This window comes from Boleophthalmus pectinirostris, unplaced genomic scaffold, assembly GCF_026225935.1.
Source record: "Boleophthalmus pectinirostris isolate CB_2022bp ecotype Guang Dong unplaced genomic scaffold, ASM2622593v1 HiC_scaffold_1, whole genome shotgun sequence".
Taxonomy (NCBI): domain Eukaryota; kingdom Metazoa; phylum Chordata; class Actinopteri; order Gobiiformes; family Gobiidae; genus Boleophthalmus; species Boleophthalmus pectinirostris.
The window spans coordinates 21,853,681-21,874,688 of NW_026570970.1; the positions used below are offsets into that span (position 1 = coordinate 21,853,681).

The following is a 21,008-nucleotide window of genomic DNA, read 5'->3' on the forward strand; positions in this document are numbered from 1 at the left end:
GTTTTATAACATTTTAAAATAAATAATTCTGTTATATTGTAACTAACAATTATTGAAGTATTTAGATTAGTTGACTTGTCAAATTATTATTTTTATTATATATAACACATTCAGTATGTTAAATAATTGTTGAAATATGGTAACTGAATGCTTAGAAATTAATTATGAATATAGTGTATTATTTAAAAATTAATTCACATTCACCTGCAGCAGTCGAATATGGAGTTCACATGTGTGTTTTTTAACATGTTTTTACTCAAGATGCTCTAACACAACTGTCAAGTTACCCAGGTTTGTCACACAAAACTACAGTAGTTATGTTTTACAGTCCCAAGGGTAATGTTAAGTGCGGGGGTAGGTTGTGAGATGACAGAACTTCCTGGTGATTTAACTGAAACTTTAAGCTGCTATGTGTGAACCAGTATTGGTCAACTGTAACTAGATAGACTTTAGTCAAATAATTGATCTTATTGGCCTGTTATTCGAAGAAATTCTAATTTGTATATTTTTTCCCTTGGATGTTCCGTGATAAAAGTTTGGTTGTGGCCTCTGAGCTTGTGCACATCCACATATGTAAATAGGGTGGCATTCCCATTTAAATACAGTGTAGTGTGTGGTGTATAGCTTGGCCTTTCCCTCCGTGTTTCGCTGACAATCCCACTGTTGCCATGACGCCAGGGCCTTCCATAAATACTCGTGGTATTTGTATCCGCCTGTCCCCTGTAGGTTGGACAACAGAAAGACCAGGGCCTATGTGAGTGCAACTAATCGCACATCACACTGCTGTGTCCATGTACAGTTCAGCAGTTATCTCAGGCCACTCTACTTCATTGTGAAGAATTGTTAGATAAAGCAGCTATGTCTTATCCCAGAAAATGGAAAATGTTTTGAAAGTGAAACTAAAGTATGCAGTAACTAACTTTGTAGATTGCGTGTTGAGGTTTTCATGCGGTCACCACTGATGATTAAATTGTATTATTATTTGCTGTCTGAGTATTCAGCTTTGTGTACATTCCATATTCTGAAATGTTATCAAAAAGTTTGGTGGCAGACGATTCACTGCTCTGTTCAATCAACCTTATTCTTATTCCATTTCACAGTCATGCTCTCATTTATATACATGACATGTATAAATATTAAACCAGGAATCTGACTTACATATTATATTTATTACAAACATCATGTATTATATATATTATATGCATATGTTACATCTAATTATGCCTGAATGACAACTTTAGGAATAGGTGTTTGAACTCATATTAGACATGACACTTACATGGCAGTACTTTTTAACAGTTAAGACATAAATAGCCCTAAAGAGTCAGAGTCAGACTGCTTTGTCTTGAGAAAAAGGGGGAAGTTATTAGAGAGAACATGAGATGCTTTCAAAGAGGGACAGAGTAGAAAATGAGCTGTGATAACAGTATGTTGAATAAGGCTGAGCCTGACAGGGACTGTGTGAGAGCATATGTATTTGCCACGTCTGGACACGCTTGCACACTGCAGACCTTTTAAGGCAAAGGATATAGCTCCAAGTGGCGCTCCTTAGGTCAACTGGGCCCCATGCGGTTCAATCTCTCAGACAATATTAGCCCCTAAATCTGTCTTTAATTGCCTTTTTGACATGTTTCCGTCTGACCCTGCTCATTGTTGCCACACAGAAAAATGAAATATGGTCACAGGCTCTGCACATAGCTATTTTGAACTTTCCTTTCTCTTGAAGACATTATTTTTCTTCATATATTGTTTTATCTACGTCATGCACATTGGAGCTGTTGGCTTTCTGTAGGATCTACCACAGAAGCCCTTTCAGACAAGACATACGCAAACCAGAGATTTTCAATTTCAGACTATCTGAGGTAAACTACGTATGCATGGAACAACGTAAACAATGTAAAGTAAAATAATTGTAATCAAACCACGTGCAGTATGTTTTAATCCAGATGCCTCTCTCTCTCTCCACCAGCCACATTATTATGAACTGAGTGGAAAATGGGTGTCAATCCGTGGACGGAAGTTTGCTTTTCAAGTAAATATTAAACTGGCCACCTTAGGGTCTGAGGGAGGGTAAGCTGACAGTGCCACTGTAGCTCTTCTGTGACTTAACTGAAAACTCTCTGAAGTTTCTGTTATATCACTGATATACTGATTGGTAATAACATTTTGTACATGATCCAAGTTTAATTAAAACATTTCATTTCTGTATTCATGAGAGAAATTAGAAGAACAGCAAATTATGTGATGTTTCCTCTGCTCATTTAGTCCATCTGTTTAAAACAAGTGAGTGTGTTCGGCACATGGTCGATCAGGCTCTATCAACGCGATCTTTCCATTACAAAGAGCCTGATGGCTCATTACAGGTGTAATGGCTGTGAACAAAGCACAACAGCGGGCTGCAGGAGTCTCAAGTGGCTTGTTTACCAAAACATTAACCAATTGGATTTCCTTAGATAGAGGTGGTCATTTAAGAGACGGATTTGCTAATACTCTTATTATACATGCCGATCAGGAGAATGTGTTAATTAATGCACACAAATAAACACTCAGTGAGATGTAAATATAATGTGGGAATTGTAAAATTGTAAACTTAGCACAGTTTGATAATTAATACAGCATCATATTCTCAATCAGATAGCTTGGACTGTATCATTTTATCAAAAAATAATTAGTAAAATTCTAAACTTGCCTCTGTCTTATGTCTTGCTGGTTTGTGAGAAATTCAACTTTTAGAGTTGCAATTACTAAAAACAAAATCTAATTTTAATCCTGTAATGTACCAATTTAGACCAATGTTGAGACAGCCATTGTATTATATTGTGGCAAATGTAGTCTGTGCCCTTGAGCTAATTGAGTGTGTGGGAAAATACGGTTTAGATATCGACTTGATTTGAGACCTCTTGATTTGAAGTGGCCATTATTCGTCATCTTCAGCCTCATATGTTGTGGCATGAAAAGCTCATAGAGGTCAGTGTGGGGCACAAAGTTCACAATAATCCTCCGCAAGTATTAAAGCGTAGTGTATTATCTGAGCATTGTTTCAGTAGGGGCAGCTGCATAATTCATATGCAAAGTGAAGCTTGAATTTTACATTTGTGGACTTGTTCAGTAAGCTACCGACCCAGTTATAACTTGATGTCTATATTTAGCAACTGCTTGGATCATGAAGATTATCTCTGTGCTGTAAATGTCGGCACTTTGACACAGAAAAAAAATGCTTTCCTTTTAATCATATGCTTGCAATTTCCTGAGGTTTCCGCTAGTCTTGCCAGTGAGACAGCAGTGTGCATGTGTGTGTGTGTAGGTCGTGAACTTTGCTATTGTTATCAAACCGTTTACACTCTCTTCCTGTAGAGAATAGAGCAAGTAGGCACAAGTAATGTCATAGATGTTAGAGAGATCTCCTGTTCATTTACAGAGAATGTTTCAAAGCACGTAGACATTTTTAAGCGCAATTTATTTATTTAATAGGCAATTGCAATGTATATATTCAGTGTATATATGCAACATAGCTATAAAAAAGCTACTTTTTCTTCATTAAAGAAATAACATTTAATTACATTTTTGGTGCAAAGTCGGAAGAAGACTTAGCATAGCATGATTAGTAGTAGTAGTAGTAATAGTAGTACTAGCAGTGGTAGTAGAAGCCACAGTACTAGCAGCAGAAAAGGTTGCAGTAGATATAGAAGTATAATTATCAGACATTAGTGTAGATTCACAATATTAGTGCTCATTCAAAGGTACAATATAGTTATTTTCTAAATTTAAAGAAGACCTATGGTGCTTGTGTCTGCTATATAGCTATAATTTATGGTAATTGTGGATCATTATGTGGACATGTTAAATCTCACTATTGATCTGTGAACTGCAGTGCCCAATGAGAGCTAATGTTGCTTGCAGTTGTTGACACGTCCTATGGAAAGTTGCACATCACGCTAGCGAGTACTGTATTTATTTTTTAATTTGTACCAAAATGACTACACAGCGCTGATGAATCATGTACATTTCACTAATTAAGAAACTAAAAGCAGTTGGCACATACCGATGGCAGTGAAAGGGGGGGTTGATTGGAGCAATGACGTCTTAGTATTAAGATTACTCAAACATGCATGAATCACAACTTTCAGAGGGTAAATGAGAAGGGGAAACAACTATAACGGTTAAAAGCTCTAAAAAGTCAAATTTGCCAAGTAACTCTGCTTTGAATTTTACCTAATAGTTCAGCTGTATTTAGACATTCTTTGAAAGTAACAGTACTTCCACTTGTTATTTTTAGTACTTCTCCCTGCCTTCTCCCCGTCATAAGTCTTGGTCTTAAGTGAGGGCTCATGTTTCTGTTTATGTTATGACCTCAGACGTCTGTGGTCCTTAATCATCATCAGTATCCTAATTTGGCCTTGTGCAGCTCCTGAGGCTCTGGCCCAGCTGGTGAATGCACACTATGGAGCAGATAAGGCCAGTGTTTAAAAAGAGCTAATAAAAGCCATAATGAATGGGACAAGGTTAACAGTACATAATAGGAAGTATCTTACTCAAATACTCCTCTTTGAGATATGTTGACCAGTCATGATCAGAAGATAAACTTTAACAGTGTCTGAATATGTTGGTATAAAATATTTTTCTGTTAAATTTAGACAGTGAATTTGGAAAAGTTCAGGTTTGGGTAAGAAGTATTTACTGTTTTCCATGGGTGTATTCATTGGTTTAGAACCAAAACTTTTATAATTATTGTAAACTATTGTAATTTCTAAAACACATTGTAAAAAGCTTTATGTTTTAAATTTGTATATGTAATATGTTTACTAAATTTACATGGTGATTTGTCTAAAGGTCAAGTTCAGTCAAGATTGTTGTGCGTGCAACATTCAAGCACACCCAGAATCTCTCAGTACAATATTGTGTTGTTGACACTCTAAAGCCTGACATCTCAAGTGCTTCATTTGCATCTCCCATCATTATCATAGCCTGGCCTTTTATGTATAATGCTATCAAACCAAATCTTGCCCACCTGCTTTGCATGTTCACATTGGCATTGCAGTCTTTATACACGCCATTATGCAATTACAGTGCCTGGACCAATCTCTCAGTATTGCCTTCAAGACCATACCACGCCGCCTTTCTCATACCAGGTCTGCATTGTATTGTTTAATGAAACAGGCCAAACATTATGTGAGGTGTGTACATTTACCTCCATTCATACTGAGAGGCTTTAAGATGGACTAATACCTACTAAAACTCCCTAGACAATCATATTTGGGGGAACACAAAAGACAGTGTTGTTTGGCTCACTTTTAATTTGCGTTTGAGCTTGACTTAGAAGTCAGTTTGCAGTAAAGCTGTAGTTGACTAAAGAAATTCTTAGTTAACTAAAGACATGTCATGCCAATCAATTAATTGACTAAAAGGGTTTGCTATATAAATGTATTTATAAATGTATTTATATAGTGTTTACATCTGCGAATCATGAGTTTAATCTGCCTTTTTACATATAAATGCCAAAAAAATACCAAATTTTCAGCTAGCTCACTCACTAACTTCTCCTTTCTGCTGTTGTCCATTATAAATACTTATAATTTAATTACAAATTAAATTAAATACAAAAAACTAAACAACTGGAGGCCTCCTGCCCTAGTTTGCAGGCAGCTGCCATATGATTGTAACTTCCCCATCCCATCAACAAAAGCAGTGTTATCACAAAGATATCACATTTTCCACACGTTTAGTTCTAAATGTATTGCAAGATATTATACATATACATATATGTACTATAGTGTCCATTCTATGATTGATGTTGGGGTATAGTGGACTGTTTTACAATATTCTTATACACATTTCAAAAATATATTCTTACTGATTATATGAAGAAAGTGATATAAAGTCTATAACTGAGATACTTATATATAATATATAAATATAATTAATTTATATGTTATATATTTGTATATATTGTATTTTAGTGTGTTTTTTGGTTACTGTATTTTTACATTTGTTCTTTCTGGTTCCTTTCTGACAGTAGCACCTGAGATTCTGTAAAATAAATGGTGTGAGTTTGAAATCAGCAGCACACAAAGATTCACAGTAGCTCTGCATTGTATGTCTAAGACGTGGGGTATTTTGCCTGGTTCTGCATCTCATCACGGGGCTCCTCGTTCTCGGGCTCTTCAGTGACGTCACAGTTGCTAGGCGACGCACAGAGCAAAACAGATTCCCGCTCTGATTGGCACGTGCTGTGCGCTCTGTGCTGCAGCTGAAGGAAAAGCGCCTAGGTTTGAGTTAGTTATGGTGTTGTTAGTTATAGATAGAATTTAGCATGGAGGTTTAGGCTGTTGTCAAGGGCTGAGGGAAATGCAGAATGCACAGACTGGGCAGAAGAGCAGTGGTATCAATAAGCGCTGCAACATTACAGGTTTCTTACTATTTGATGTTTATCTCAATACAATATGAAATATGAGAATTGTTTCCTTTATTCTTTTGGTCATTATCATTGAATAAAACATTTTATTCGATTGCACTATCTTCTTTTCTTGTGCATTAGTGTAAGTATGGCTCAATTAACACGCTGCAGTAGTGAGTGTGTACTGTCTCATGTGTGTTGTATTATGAAGGTTGTATTGGAAGATTCAACATTATGTATTGTTGCATCCCTTGCATCAATTACAAGTTCATTTTGTTTAACTGTATTTAAAAAGAGAAAAGAGATAACTGAAATTTTATCATGATTCTTGGACACACAAGCTTTAGATTGCCCTTAAAGCTAATTAACTTTATCCTCTTTTTCAGAGAGGTCAGACTTCCCTGTGGTTGGTTAAATACACCACTCTTTCGGTTAAACCATAGCAAAGGTCCACCTACTGAAGGACTAAGTGGGGCAATGTGTGTGTGTGTGTTAGATAAGCTTATAACAGAAAAGCACTGGATCACAGTGTAATAAATTGGCTGATTGTCACAAGGTTAAACCACAGTCAGATTTTATCTTGTAATATTGCCCACTCTTAAGCTCTTTTACATTTTCTAACATATAGTTTATTCTAGCTAAGAATTGTGTTTCTTACGTTTAAACTTGTATTGTAACCCTAGTGGTCAGACTTATTGCTTTGAAATCACTTAATGACCAATGAAATTTGTGTGTAACATTGATGCATGGCTTTGAATATTTTCATAGTTCTACTCTTGTCCAGGGAATATGATCCCCTATTGTTCCCTCTGCACACACTGTCATTCATTTGCATGTTAAAATGATTACAAATGGAAATGTTATTTATCATTATTATAATCTTTTCCCCATCTTTTTCTCCATTTCCCTAGACCATTTCCATTGCTGAGATCCACTGTGCCACCTCGTGCGGAGCCATGACAAGTAGTTAGTGGTGGAGACATAGATTCTTCCTGACATCTTCCCCTTTCTGCAGAGCGAGAAGCTGGAGTACCAATTCACACCTACCAAACTCCTATAAAATGATTATGACAAACCACTCTTGAAAAGCATATTATGATTGAGGGCTTCTGATGAACCTGCTAAGACATGGACAGTCATGACTTCCCAAATCCCCTGTGTCTCCGTCTTATTTCGCCGATCGATCCGAGGATAACGTCAATCCCCTTGGTGTGGCTCGTGGGCTGACTGGCTCCTGACTGGCTCCTAAAGTCTCCGAAATCCGACTGTGGCCCTAAAACATCATGGGAGATCGGGGCTGGGTGTGCCTGAGCCCAGCTGAGTTTAGCCAGCTGCAGCAATACAGCGAATGTGAGTATTCATGTGTGTAAATCGCAAAAAAGGCTAGCTTTGTTCATTTGTGTAAAGAAGAGGTGATGTGAGAGAGCCATGCACCATGTGTCAGTGCACAATGGTTGTTGCTTAAATGCTTTGTTTGAAGAAACAAATCTTGTGGTCGGTCATTCATATGAGGATGTCCCAGGCCTTACTCAGACTAACCTTTCTCAACTCATAGATTGGGTCAAAAAGGATGAAAAAGTACAAATGTTACAAACAGAATCACATATGTCACATGTAAAAAAAATGAAACTAATTCAGTCATTTTAGATGTATATCAGTAAAGCAAATAATTAAAGTTATTACACAAGGACACGAGACAGAAATTGAACATACTCAACTCAAATGTGTTAAGATTTGTTCCCAGGGAGGATCACTGTGCATCTTGAAAAAGTTACAATACATATATCTGTCTGTTGGGACTGTGAACATTTAAACCCAGTGTTTGTTTTTTGTTATTATATTTTATTCATTTTTTGTCCTTTTCTGTCCTTAATGCATAGTATATTGATAGCCCAAAAGATCAAATAATTATATCACATGCTGAAAATAGATGTTTTTCTGAATGTAATTTGCAAACAAATCTATACATCCCTTATAAGACATCACCTTCCACTGCAATGAATTGTGCCAGTCTTCTGTAGTTAACATATCTATTTGTTAGTCAAAAAAGCGCATCTGTCTTGTCACACTCATGTTGTTGCAGGTGAAGAATAGCAGTAGTATTTTAGTGAAGTACTATCCACATAGCGGGAGGGGGCGGACGTTTTATGTGCAGCTAAAATCAAATCTCTTTATTTTAATCACGTCAGGTGTGACACATTGACAGGAAGGTCGTTAGCCAGACAGAACGGTTTATCAAACTTTTTACCCTCCGCAGCCGGTCACACAAAGTGGATTCTGGTTAATCTCCATCTCATTTTGGCTGCTCTGATCCTACATAAGTCTAGACACCACACGCTTAAAGGAAGAGTTTCTGATGGTGGGACCGATAAACATGCAAATACACAACATAAGGATAGCAGAAGAGAGATTAGAAGGTAAAGTAGCACCGCCTGTCATGTCAGCACAGAGATTTCAAATTTTTAAAGATGTTATCAAATTAAAGATCCTATATTACTCTACATTCTACATGTTAGAATGTAGGGTCCTCAAAAACACCTCTGGAGTTGTGTTTTGTTTCGTTCTTTGTTACAGTTTGTCTACATCTCCAAAGCTCAAAATGCTCTGTTCCACCTTGTGATGTCATGAAGCAGTAGTTTTTAGGTTAACAGCTACCTTTTACCTTTTGTTCCATAGAGACTGGCAATTCCAGGGCTGAAATGATGCAAATGATTCTTGTGAAGGTGTATGGAGTTTAAAAACATAGTGGAGCACTTCCTGTGTTACCACATGACATCACAATGTGGAATAGAGTGTTTTCAGTTTAAGAGAAGAACACAGCCTAAATATGCAGGGTCTGTGTGTTAAACATGTGAAACAGAATATAACTCTTTTTTTTTTTTTTATTAATTATATTGTGACACACGTATAGTGATGATTAATGATGAACTGAACCAATGTACATTTCTAAATTTCCATTCAGATGAGGAAGCAACATTACCTATGGCAGGTCTAGATCCACCTCAGTGATAAAGCAATCCCCTTACATGATGATGAATAAATTAACAATGTGTTTATAAATGATGTAAACAAATCTACATTTCACTTTCACGTATATTATTGTTTTTTCTTTCTTGTACCTAATAGCGCTTGTGATTTATGTGCTTTAATCATCGGCGTAGTAATGTCTTACAATACTAATGTTATGAAGCTTTGTATTCGCACAGCTCTGACACCACACCTGACTTCTAAAATATCATCACCATCTTTAATCATATCTCTCTTAGCTTTCCTGATCTCCTGTGCTCCTTTTGTGTTGTTGACATGAATATGTAATAGAGCTCTAAAATTGGATGCCCTCAAAAGATACAGAGCACTAAAAATAATGAAGTGAACTGTCAGCTCAACTTGATTATGAGAGATGGGAGGATGATAGTTTGTATGCGCACATACACACAGTGGTTATCCCTGTGTCCATTTGTTCTCAGTAATTGTTTGGCAGAGGATGGTGGAGGAGGTCATTATAGGAGGTCATTATATCGGGTTAGTATCTCTCAATGACGTGGGTGTGAAGGGTCGTGTGCTTGCATGCATATGGAGGTTAGTGTGTCACAATATTCAAATTTTAAATTAAACTTAATCTTAAAGGAAAATATTCAATACTGATTTAGTTAACACAGTAATTTAAAACCATAGACTGTATCAACATAGCTAACCCACTAGCCGGTGCTTTCCATATAGGAAATGTGCATGGGGGAGCTTCTGGCTCCATTGACTTGGACTTCAGTTAGACTTTACATTGAAAAATTGTGGCGATCCTTGTCACTTTGGTCTTAAAATGTCCATATTAACCAGTTCTACATCCTTTGTGTTGTTATTTCGCTATTTTGGCTTTAAATAAATTCGTTTTTCTAAAACTCGCCTCCAAACAGCTATTGGTGATGTCGCACACACTTTATTTACACATCTTTACACATTATTTTACTCAATGAAATTTAAATTTCAAGACCAAAATAATATATTACCTGGTGGTCCTACACTAGTTCCAATATTGATCATGATCAATATTGATATTTGTGTGTATCTAGTCTCAATACTACTACTTCTACTACTATCATAGTATTAATTAGTATCTGCCATCCTCATGACAGATAACCAAAAGTGAATTAAAATTCGTATATGTTTGTGCCACATGATAAAAATATGAAAATTTTCTTTGCAGACTCCACAAAGAAGCTCAAAGATGTCTTGGATGAGTTTCATGGAGATGGTGTCCTCTCTAAGTACAACCCAGAGCAAGTAAGTCTTTGTAATGCACAAATTTCCTCCTTCGTGGTTTTGTTATTATTTTTTTAATAACTCCCAGCATCCCCTTTTTGTTTGTGATTTGGAAACACATTATGACTTTAGCGGGTGTTACAGCTTGTTCGTTTCGTCTGATTCATGTGTAATATCTATCACTGAGGTGCTTAGTCACTGGCTCCATTTTTAGATGAAAAGCCAAAGCGGTCGGTCACACCCTCAGCATCAAACCATGACGTCAGCAAATGAGCTTCGAGCCATAGACGACTACTGCAGACAGTATATTATTACCATTCCTACTTTTTCTTTGGCCTAGTTTCTTTAAAGACAGTTGGCTCTGTGTCAGTTGAACTGTCTGACTCATTAGCCAGCACAAAATGCATATGAGAACATATTGAATATGAGGACATCCTGTAGCCTGAACATGCAAAATTACCTGCTTTGACACCTGCTATGTACTGTGGGTAAACTGTATTGTTTCTTATGTTTTGCTATTATTTCAAACATGAGTAGAGTGTGTACAGACTTCTACCACTCAAGCATTCATCTTGAGCACCAAGCAGAGCTGAAACGGGATTTTTTTGTTTATGGCATGTAATTAAAGGTAGCTTATCTTAACCTTACCTTAAGCTCAGTGTAAAAATAGTATCTGTGACTAGGGACTGGTGATATGTACAAAAATAAATGTCTCAGTATTCTGATAATGATATGCAGAAGATATTGTTTTAATCCAACATTCTTTATGTTGTGGCTAAACCTCCTTGTCAAAGCCTGATCTCATCAGATCTCAGAAGCTAAACAGGGGTGGGCCTGATAAGAACTTGGATGGGAGACCGCTGGGAATACCAGTTGCCACAGTGGGGCGCAAGTGATAAAAACTGTTGTTGTGTCCTTAGGTAAGACACATAACATTACCTAGTATGAAAGTGGTGTGTGCGTGAGTGTTGGTGGTGTTTGGAGGAACGATACCACAGATTGTCAGTCTGCCCCAGGGCAGCTGTGGCTACATCTTACCACCACTGAATATGGACTGAATGAATGCACGAAATTATAAAATGACTGCATCTGGAAAAGCGCTTTATAAGACTATTGCATTATTATTATTGTTAATCTAGAAATGTAAATGAAAATTGTTGAGGCTTAAGTATCTAACAAATATGAAATTACTGTATAATCACTTTTCGCAGAATTATATATCAAAAAACCAAAACGATTCATGCAGTCTCTGCAACTCTTATATTTCACATAACATCAACATCATCGCCTGATCTCTGATGTCTGACTTTCGCAGTGTTTCACCTTTAAAATATTCCAATAGCCCAAATGGTGTTGCAGACCTGCAGCAAAATGTAGTGACAAAATTGATTCAAACAATATTGAATTAATGCCTAGTCAATTTTGTATAGTACATGCCAGAAGCAAATTGTTTTTACATGTGAGCAATTTTTGTACTGGCCTAAAGCTCTCCTCCTGAGTGTTTATTTGTGATGACGTGAGTTAGAGGCTGGCTAGCACCAAGGCGCCACCGTACCCCCTTATTCTGTGTGTCTGGGACTGTCACCTGGCGCCGACGTTACAACTGCAGCCCACGGCTCTCATTTGTCAATGTAAAAAATGAAGTGGTTTCGAAGTGTATTGTCCCAGCTGTAGTGGAATCTATTTATCTGGGCTGGTGGCACAAGGCGACCTCCCTCCTCTGCGCTATGCTACATTTATGGGCTTATTTCTGCCAAGGGGTGAGAGCTGTCTGAGGAGTTTGAATGAGTTATGAAAAGAGCAAACAATGGATGACAATTGCAGCTGTCACTTGAATTTTTGCCACTGATGCTAACAAACAGTGATTTTTACTGAGTGATAAGAGACTCCATAGCATCTCAGACTGAGCCTCTGTATCTCACTGAATGAATAAATCACAATATTAAACACAGCGTCAATAATATTACAGTGAGATTGTCAGTCTATTAAAGGTTTAGTACCAAGAAAAATTTGCATGTATCATTCAGAGGTATCATATTATGTTCAAGATGCATTATGTAAATTTTCAAGTGAACGGTCCACTACCTGACGCTCTCCATGGAGATGCATTGCTTTGCCTGGAATGTTTCACAGTATGCCAAATGTATAGATATCTCCATGGAGACAAGCAGGACGCAAGATGAATGCGAGATAACATGTTGTAGAATGCTGCATCCATATCAGTAACAAATGCAAGCAAGTGGCCGACCCTGGACCAGAAAAGGACCTCTAAAGTGGAGCAAAACACCAAACCAGCATTATGTAATGTAAAACATAAGTAAATCTGCTTTGTTGTAAACCAGCTTTGTGGTTTAAAATAGTAATAAAAAACAAGTGTGTGCTGCCTACTAATTAAACTTTGCCACTGCTTTTTAAGACACCTGTGACATCCTGCAGCACTTAACATTAATGCTGCTGTTATTAATCTGAATAATCGAGACTGATTGACTATTTTGTTAAGTGTTAAAAGTTTTCTGGACTATGCAAATTTTTTATTGTAAAGATCAAAATGCCAAAAAAGACATGTTGTGATTTATTCAGTTTTATAGAGCGCATTAGTTGCAGCTCTAGTAGGCGCAATGATAACCATGTATCTAAGTTTGATCAAGGTTAATATTGTGTTGCCATGTTGAAAGGAACTAACTAATTGCTTTAAGTGTAATGTTCTGTTCATATTATCTAAGTAGTTAGTGTGTAAACTAAGTGACCTGACATTAGACAAATTTCTGTGCTATAAAAAGCTATTCAAGTCCATCCAAAATCAGCCAGAATGAAAGAGAATAAATGATGCGTGTAAATTGTGGGTGACCCTTGGGAGATGTTGACAGACTGGCACGATTCAGTGTACGTTTGCTGAGGGGAACATAATGTTGGCTACTCTAAATGTGCTGTCCTGAGGGAGTGTTTTTGCACAGATGCATCTGGGTGTATTTAAGAGGCAAAACGGGAGCGCTTACTGTTTTTGTGTGAGAACCACTGCTGTTTATGTGCACAGGAGCAGAGTCGTGCAAAGCAAATTAAAGTCTTGTGATTGGTTTGTCCAAAAAAGGAAAGTGCGTGTTCTTGGCTGGTGTTGGGTTATATCAGGGCTAGCTGGAGGATCCCCTCACGCTGTGTTCTCTGCTGATGAAGAGTGTTCAAGAATCAGCAAATAGCCCCTTATTAAAGGCATATTTTCACATGAAGCCTTGACAAGTACAAGGACCTGCATTTGTTTGTGCGATTTGTTTTTAAATGTAGAATGCACAAATCTGGTCAACACACAAAGGACACCAAAACTTCTTTTACTCTGTACTTCCTATTCCTAAAAATGATTTGGGCAATACTGACTAAATCAGTAGTACAATTAGTAACAGTGAATCCAAACTGTATTATGATCAGTGTAAAATTCCCAATTATTCTTAAATAAATTTATATATATATATATATATATATATATATATATATATATATATATTATATATATATATATATATATATATATATCTGCTTCATATACTCAAAAATCAACAAGGTTACAACAGATCCAGATGAAATCCACCTTCGCTCAGTTCAAAATCTTCCCATCTATAATGGCACTGACTGTTTCCTTCCTTCCTTTTTACTTTCTCGACTGTAAATCAGAAGCAAGATGTTCTGAACCAAGTAAGCCCGAGCCCCCGGCTCTGCATGCTGTGTGATGTGTGTCAGTCAGCGGAGCGCATGCACATCATGTCACCCACACAACATATACACTCGCTTCACCATTACAGAGGGGCAAGGATTAGAGGTCATGGGGTCACTCAACAGACTTAAACTCTGAGCTTTTACAGTGCGACTGATGGTTAATGATATCAAACTAACTATATCTTGAATGCCAGTAACTTTCTTTTTCCATTTAGTCATTTGCTATACAGAGGTATTTTACATGTTGCAGATTTGTTTTGTCTGCCTCTGACCTGCTTTGACATTTTGCTGATTTAAAAATATCATGTGGAAACTATTTGTATGTAATTGCTTAACACCATATTGTAATTAAGTTGTTTTATGTCATAAAAAATATAGATCTATAAAAGTCATCCTAACACTCTAAAATGCTAGCATGTTTAATTTTCCCCTTGTTTATTTTTGTGCTTTACTGACAGAACAACAATGAAGTAACCTTCTATGACCTTTCTGTCCCTGTCTTCTCTGCTTAGCCCATTGACTATGAAGGCTTTCAGCTCTTCATGGCCACCTACCTGGAGAACGATCTCCCAGAGGAGCTGTGTCAGCATCTCTTCACCTCCTTCAAGAGTAAGTCTGGAGGCTGCTCCCCCGACCAGTCCAGAGCTGGGACCAGTCTCCTTGGTAAGTGCTGTCACTTCTCATCAAATCAGATGTAGAAAATACGTTGGGAATACGCTACAATATATTTTACACATCAACCCAACCTCCGATACTGGGGCATATGAGTTTATTATGAGTAAATTATATAATATGATAAGAACTCTGACTTACAGGTGCACTATCTAACGTTTCTGTTGGAGGGTACACCATCTGCTTGTCTCTGTGGAGGTGTTATTGTTTTATCTGCCACAGTATGACATTAAACTTCACTATTGCCAATAAGACAAGCAGGTAATGCTGTCAGGGCAACTTACAAGTCAGATCTGTGGAGAGATAAACCCCAGTAAGAATACATGTGCTCAATAGAAACACTTGTAATTGTAAGATATGAGTGTAATTCAACACTGTGTAACATTTCATACAAAGCAATAACATAGGCTCTGTATAGAGACAAGCACGTGGTTAACCCCCTCAACAAAAGTTACGTAATGTAATGGTTTATTCAGTAGTTAAAATGGAAACATCATGATATTAATTTTAACTTGAATTTATTTACTTGCTGATAATGTTGATAATAGTGTTCTTCAAAAAAGAAGACAAAATGAATTCTTGGAACATTTCATTGCTGCAGTCACTTTAGTAGGCCCATTTACTGTTATTTACTCTCTGGCCACAACAGATAAGCACTGATTGTCTCGATGTCTGCCTCCACCTTTCTCATAAGATTTTGTGTGGGTTTTGGCTCCAAGTTCATTGCGCCTGTCTGGCCCTTCATACTGAGCAGCTGAGGAGACAGATGGACCATTGAATTAGAAATCTATTTGTGTGTTACATTGCTTGTCGAAGTAAGAGGCAAGCACATAGAGGCTAAGTGAGAGGCAGTATGACACTTTGGACAGCAGACGCAGAGTTGAGATTTCCACTGCGAGTCAGTCAAAGTGCAGTCCAAACTTTATATTAGCTGTATGGTATCGACGTCACTCCATCTGCTGTATTGTTTTTCAAAGATTATGCGGATTTAGGCTCATATATTTATAACATGGCATGCATGGACGGTACACCAGTATACCAATGAAAAACTGTCAAACATCTGATATGTTGCTGAATATATGCTGAATACTTGTTGTTAAATATTTTAATGTCCCTGTAAAATGGCTCTCCAAGCTACATCATGTGTATTGCAGAAATTCTTGCTTAAGTTCTAAATGGCTTACACTCTGCTCTTTTATATATACAATGACATTTTTTACAATTCACATTTCTAAACACTGTATTGCCTTCAATTTGAAACGCAGTTCTTATAGGGACATACAAAATTCATGTACAGCACTGCCCTCTTGTGGTTACTTTTATTAAACATTATACTTCATGCTAAGACTCATTTTTGGTTAATTCTTAATTTCCCACCGCTGTGGTTGCCCTCTGCTTTTGTAGTTATAGTTTTGAACTATAACTATTTTCTGCCTATATCTGAAAAGACCTTGGTCAACTCTCAGATATTAATTATGATTCATTTCAGTTTATTTGAAGAATCTGTTGTTCATTTATTGCATCTCTTATTACTTCCTTTTTCCATCCAACACTGGCAGAAGCCCGCTCCATTGATGCAGGCATCTCTATACAGACTGAAGTGGCCTGTGCCCCCATTACAGGTACCAGAGGAGCTGGTGAGGTCGTCTAAGTGGGACAAGAGCCCTGCTGGCTTCAATCTGTTGCCCTCATGTTGTGATGCTGCTTTTGTGTTTTCTGTGTGACTATCATTTGCCTGTGGATCCATGGATACTGCTGTATTTTGTACTTGTAATGATTTCATTGGCTTAAATCTCTTACATTTGAACTGCCTTGTGAAAGTGTAGTAGGGCTACTAACAATTATTTTAGTAGTTAACTAGTCAGTAATTATTTTTCATTTAATCAACTAGTCAAATTATTATTTTTATGGTACATTATCATTCAAAATAAGTTTGAAAAATGGTGACTATGGTGACTGAAGGCTTCTAAATAGTATGTTATTAATAAAAATCTGCAATGAAAGTTTTTTGCATGCATTTTAGAGTTTGTACAGTATGATTACTAAATACTAAATATAAATGACTAAATAATAAGATGTTTATATATTCAGCGAGTCACGACTATTCAGTTAATTGTTGCAGCCCTAAACTGTAGTGTTAATCATACATATTTACCAATTATCCTCTTTCTTCCTAAAGTACATTTTTAATATTGTCTATATCTATTTTCTGTTTGTCTATCCAACTAGGCATGAATGGTAAGAGTATCCTGTGTGCCATGGGACGCCACACTCCAGAGCACAGTGTTATGAGCACAGCAGGTTCAGGGGCCACCACCTCCCCCTGCTCCTCCCGCTCCTCCTCTCAGCGATCCGGGGCGGGGGGTCAGACACCTGGACAACACAGATCACCCTGCACTAAAGCCAAATCCACTGAGGGCAACAATAACAATGCCCTGACACCCAACACAGGCCCCTCCAGGTCGCCGGTATCGCCCAAACTCTCCCCAGGTAAACACTTCAGTGCTGTCATTATTGTACGACAGTAGCAACTACTATGACAGTAGTTGAAAGTTGGATTCCTGCTCCTATAGATGAATGCTGTTGATGTAGTGTCCTTAGGCAAGTCACTTAACCTCCTGTCTACGTACACAGGTGTATGAATGTGAGTAGTTCCTTGATGTAAAGTGCTTTGAATGCCTTGAAAGTGAAAAAGTGCTATAGATTCATTTTGGTTTGTCTGGTGATAGTCTGTCTCTTAGATAGCATTCTTATTGGTAAAGGTTTTGACCAAAATCTCTCTAAGTTATATAATACATATGGTGCACCTTTAAGTTAGAATTAGCAGTGTCTGTCACTTTTATCTTTCTATCAGTTTGGGAAATCCTCATATCCTTTTTCCACATTCAGGTGTTCCTGTCTTCTGTCTTCATTCAGGTGTTCCTTTCAGCTGTTCCTGTCTCTGTCTAAATATGGACCTTTTACAAGCCTGACTCACTTCTTCTAGGTGCTGCTAATCCTGCTTTGACTATTTACACGATACTGCCCCTCACATGATGTCATATTGTTTGGATCAGTGGACTGGACCCCCACCTCCTCTTTCTGTGCACTGTTTTTGTCCTCCTGTTCTCCATCACTCTGTTTTGTCCACACACCTGTAACTACACCAGTCCCATTGTTTCATACACTGATGGATTAGTTTTTAACTGTTAGCATTTTGTCTTGTGAATCCACAGAGAGAAGTCACTCAGAGAAACATTTGTCGCTGCGGAGGAGCCCGTCACCGCAGAAGCTGTCCCCCCTGCCGTCCCCCCAGGTGGTCTTTCTCAAGGACATCGTCTGTTACCTCTCACTGTTGGAGAGAGGCACCCCCGAAGACAAGCTGGAGTGTGAGTGACAGACGGGGGGATGGAGGGAGGTGGGCGGGACTGGTCAGTGCTCAGATGGGGAGCAGCTGTTGTTTAAAATCTGCCAATACAGTCCAGAACAAATCTTAAAAGTAAGAGTAAGGAGTCTGCTAATGTTTTTTTTTTTTTTTTATGTTTTTTTTTATACGTGCACGTCTTGGGTGAGAAGTTTGGATTTCTTCACTCATTGGACCTAGAAAATTTAGTTTGTTTTGAAGTATTTCTGACTTGTGTCAATATATTGCTTCTAATTTTAAACTAAATGTAAAGATGTTGGGAAAGTAACAAGCTGTTAAAAGAAGATACATATTCTGCTTATTTTAGTTTCTTAAACAAATGACATTTAAATGAGAGGATTTAGATCATCTGTGATTAATAAGTGAAAACAAATTGAAACAAAAAATAACATTAACAATTAACAAGATTCAGATTTTGCTCAGAACACTTTTTAATTTATCCACCTTATAGTGATTATTTTAAAATTATTACTTTTTTTCTTGGGTTATGATTTTGTATATAACTACTTGCATTGTCCAAGCATTTTAATCCTGGTTTAGTCCATTTTCTTCAGGTTGTGTCCTGGTTTAGTATTAGTTTATTTTATATTTGGATTAGGTTGTGGATTAGGTTTACTCCCTCGCTGTGGGCTGATGTAGATTTTTGCCTGAATCATGCAGACAGAATGAGAATCACTGTCTTCTGCACATGAGCAGGAAATTACTTTATCAGATTTGGTTGAATAAGCTTTATTTGTACTCACTTGAATTTTGAGGTCTTCTCTTCTGCAGTTTTTCCATTTTTAATCTTTGCCTGATGATATGATCTCATTATGAAAAGATGTGCTGAAGTCTTTTAGTTTGCCATTTACATTGGCATGGAATGGTCATAAAATCCAGAAAGCTTGATTGAGATTATAATAAATTGTGATTTAAAACGGTTATTTCTTTTAATAGTTCTGTCTCTCCTAAGTAGCCATGTGGGCCCCGGTCGACACAAAAGAGTAATAAAAAGACAGTCTCCTCCTCACTAAGTACCTCCTATGGGTTCATACATGCACATAGTCAGATGGGGCAGGTCGGTGACATGCTTAAGCACGTCTCTGCCCAATTGACTCTCTGTTTCTATATCGGCTCTTTGTGACAAGGCTAATCTCTTCTAACTGGTCCCACACGAACATGCTCTACCTCTTTAACCCTGTGGCCATCTGGAGACAGGCCAAGAGCCACTGTTAAAGCTGCTAATGATGTGACAGTCCTATCTGAGTCATCATGGGGATCTCTGCTCTCTTTTTTCCCTGTAGTCATGTTCCGGCTCTATGACACGGACGGCAATGGTCTCCTGGACAGCTCTGTGAGTGAGCCCCCCACCCCTCCTCCCCCTTTACTCTCCCCCATCTACACTTGTTACCTTAAAGAGTACTAGATGTTTTTGTGGTAATAGTAACTTACGTAGATGTTACGTCATTGCCAAAATGGACTGGAGAGAATAATGTCCCTTGTAAAGCACTGTACCACTTACTTCACACAACACATAACTTTATGTACTTATTTTAGGGATGTCAAGATTATCTGGTTAATTGCTAATCATCATTGTTCAGGTCACAACATAATGACAAAATCCTAAAATAAAAAATAATAATCATATTTTAGAAGCAATAATCAATCAGTTTTTTGTTTAATAGTCCAAACAAGTTTACCTAAATGTAATGTGCTGTCATCTGGCTGGACTGAAAAGGAGCTATTAAATGAAATTAACTATTTCACTATTGTTTGTTTATGGAGAATTGTGACATTGTTGAATTGTGACTTTCTTTTCCCTCTCTTTATTATTCAAATTATATAAGGATGTAAGGAAATATTTTAAAGGTCCTATTTTTCTTAAATTGACTCTGGTGAGATTTAAGCCAAAAAATACATTATAACATACATCAGAAAATTGTCTAATATAGGCTCTTTAAACATCAAATGTAAGAGGCAGGGTATACTTTGACTTTTTTCGTGTATATATAAATGTTACTTTTTGTTTTTTTTCCTAGGAGTTAGATCGTATCATAAATCAGATGGTACATGTGGCTGAGTATCTGGAGTGGGATTCAACAGAACTGAGACCTGTGAGTATTCTCTAATTATGCTTTCACTGGTTTGTAGCTATTTGTCCTAAATTTTGTGTTTTTTAAATTTTAGTCTTGATGTAGACATGATTTAGTCTTGTTCTAGTCCATGTTTAATCCTGGTTTAGTCCCAATCTTAGGTCCACTCTATGACATCTTAAATTTTTTTACACCAAGACTAAATAAATGGAAAAAAGGTCAAATACAGTATTATTATACACAATACTGCATTCTAGAAAGCAGGGTCCTTTTTAAAGAACATAAATTAACATACGCAATAAAATGTTCTCAAACTTAAAAATGTAATCACTGGGAAAGTAGATGTAAAGTTATGAGACCTGTTGATCTTGAACTTAGAATTGGGCAAAAACAAAAACATACCTTAACTTTAGAATTATGTGTGCATGGTGTGCTCTAGCACCCTTCCTGTCTTGTAAAGTAGACAAAAAAAAGCAGTGCAGTTGATTGCAACTTGAAACCTCTC

General features: G+C 37.2%; 1 protein-coding gene and 1 pseudogene across 2 annotated transcripts in view; both read left to right on the forward strand.

The window, feature by feature from the left end:
* Nucleotides 1-21,008, forward strand: part of LOC110170583 (diacylglycerol kinase beta) — a 66,073-nt gene that overhangs the window by 2,948 nt on the left and 42,117 nt on the right. Inside the window, exons 2-9 of one of the 2 annotated variants that reach the window (XM_055150100.1) lie at nt 7,306-7,744; nt 10,596-10,672; nt 14,869-15,019; nt 16,588-16,650; nt 17,258-17,518; nt 18,244-18,396; nt 19,715-19,764; nt 20,450-20,524. In XM_055150100.1, coding sequence (XP_055006075.1) covers nt 7,678-7,744; nt 10,596-10,672; nt 14,869-15,019; nt 16,588-16,650; nt 17,258-17,518; nt 18,244-18,396; nt 19,715-19,764; nt 20,450-20,524 — 897 coding nt within the window. In that variant the 5' untranslated portion in view covers nt 7,306-7,677. The remainder of the gene's footprint in view (nt 1-7,305; nt 7,745-10,595; nt 10,673-14,868; nt 15,020-16,587; nt 16,651-17,257; nt 17,519-18,243; nt 18,397-19,714; nt 19,765-20,449; nt 20,525-21,008) is intronic. The other variant, XM_020936246.2, reaches the window with a different exon arrangement.
* On the forward strand, nt 11,419-11,536 carry LOC129409111 (5S ribosomal RNA; annotated as a pseudogene).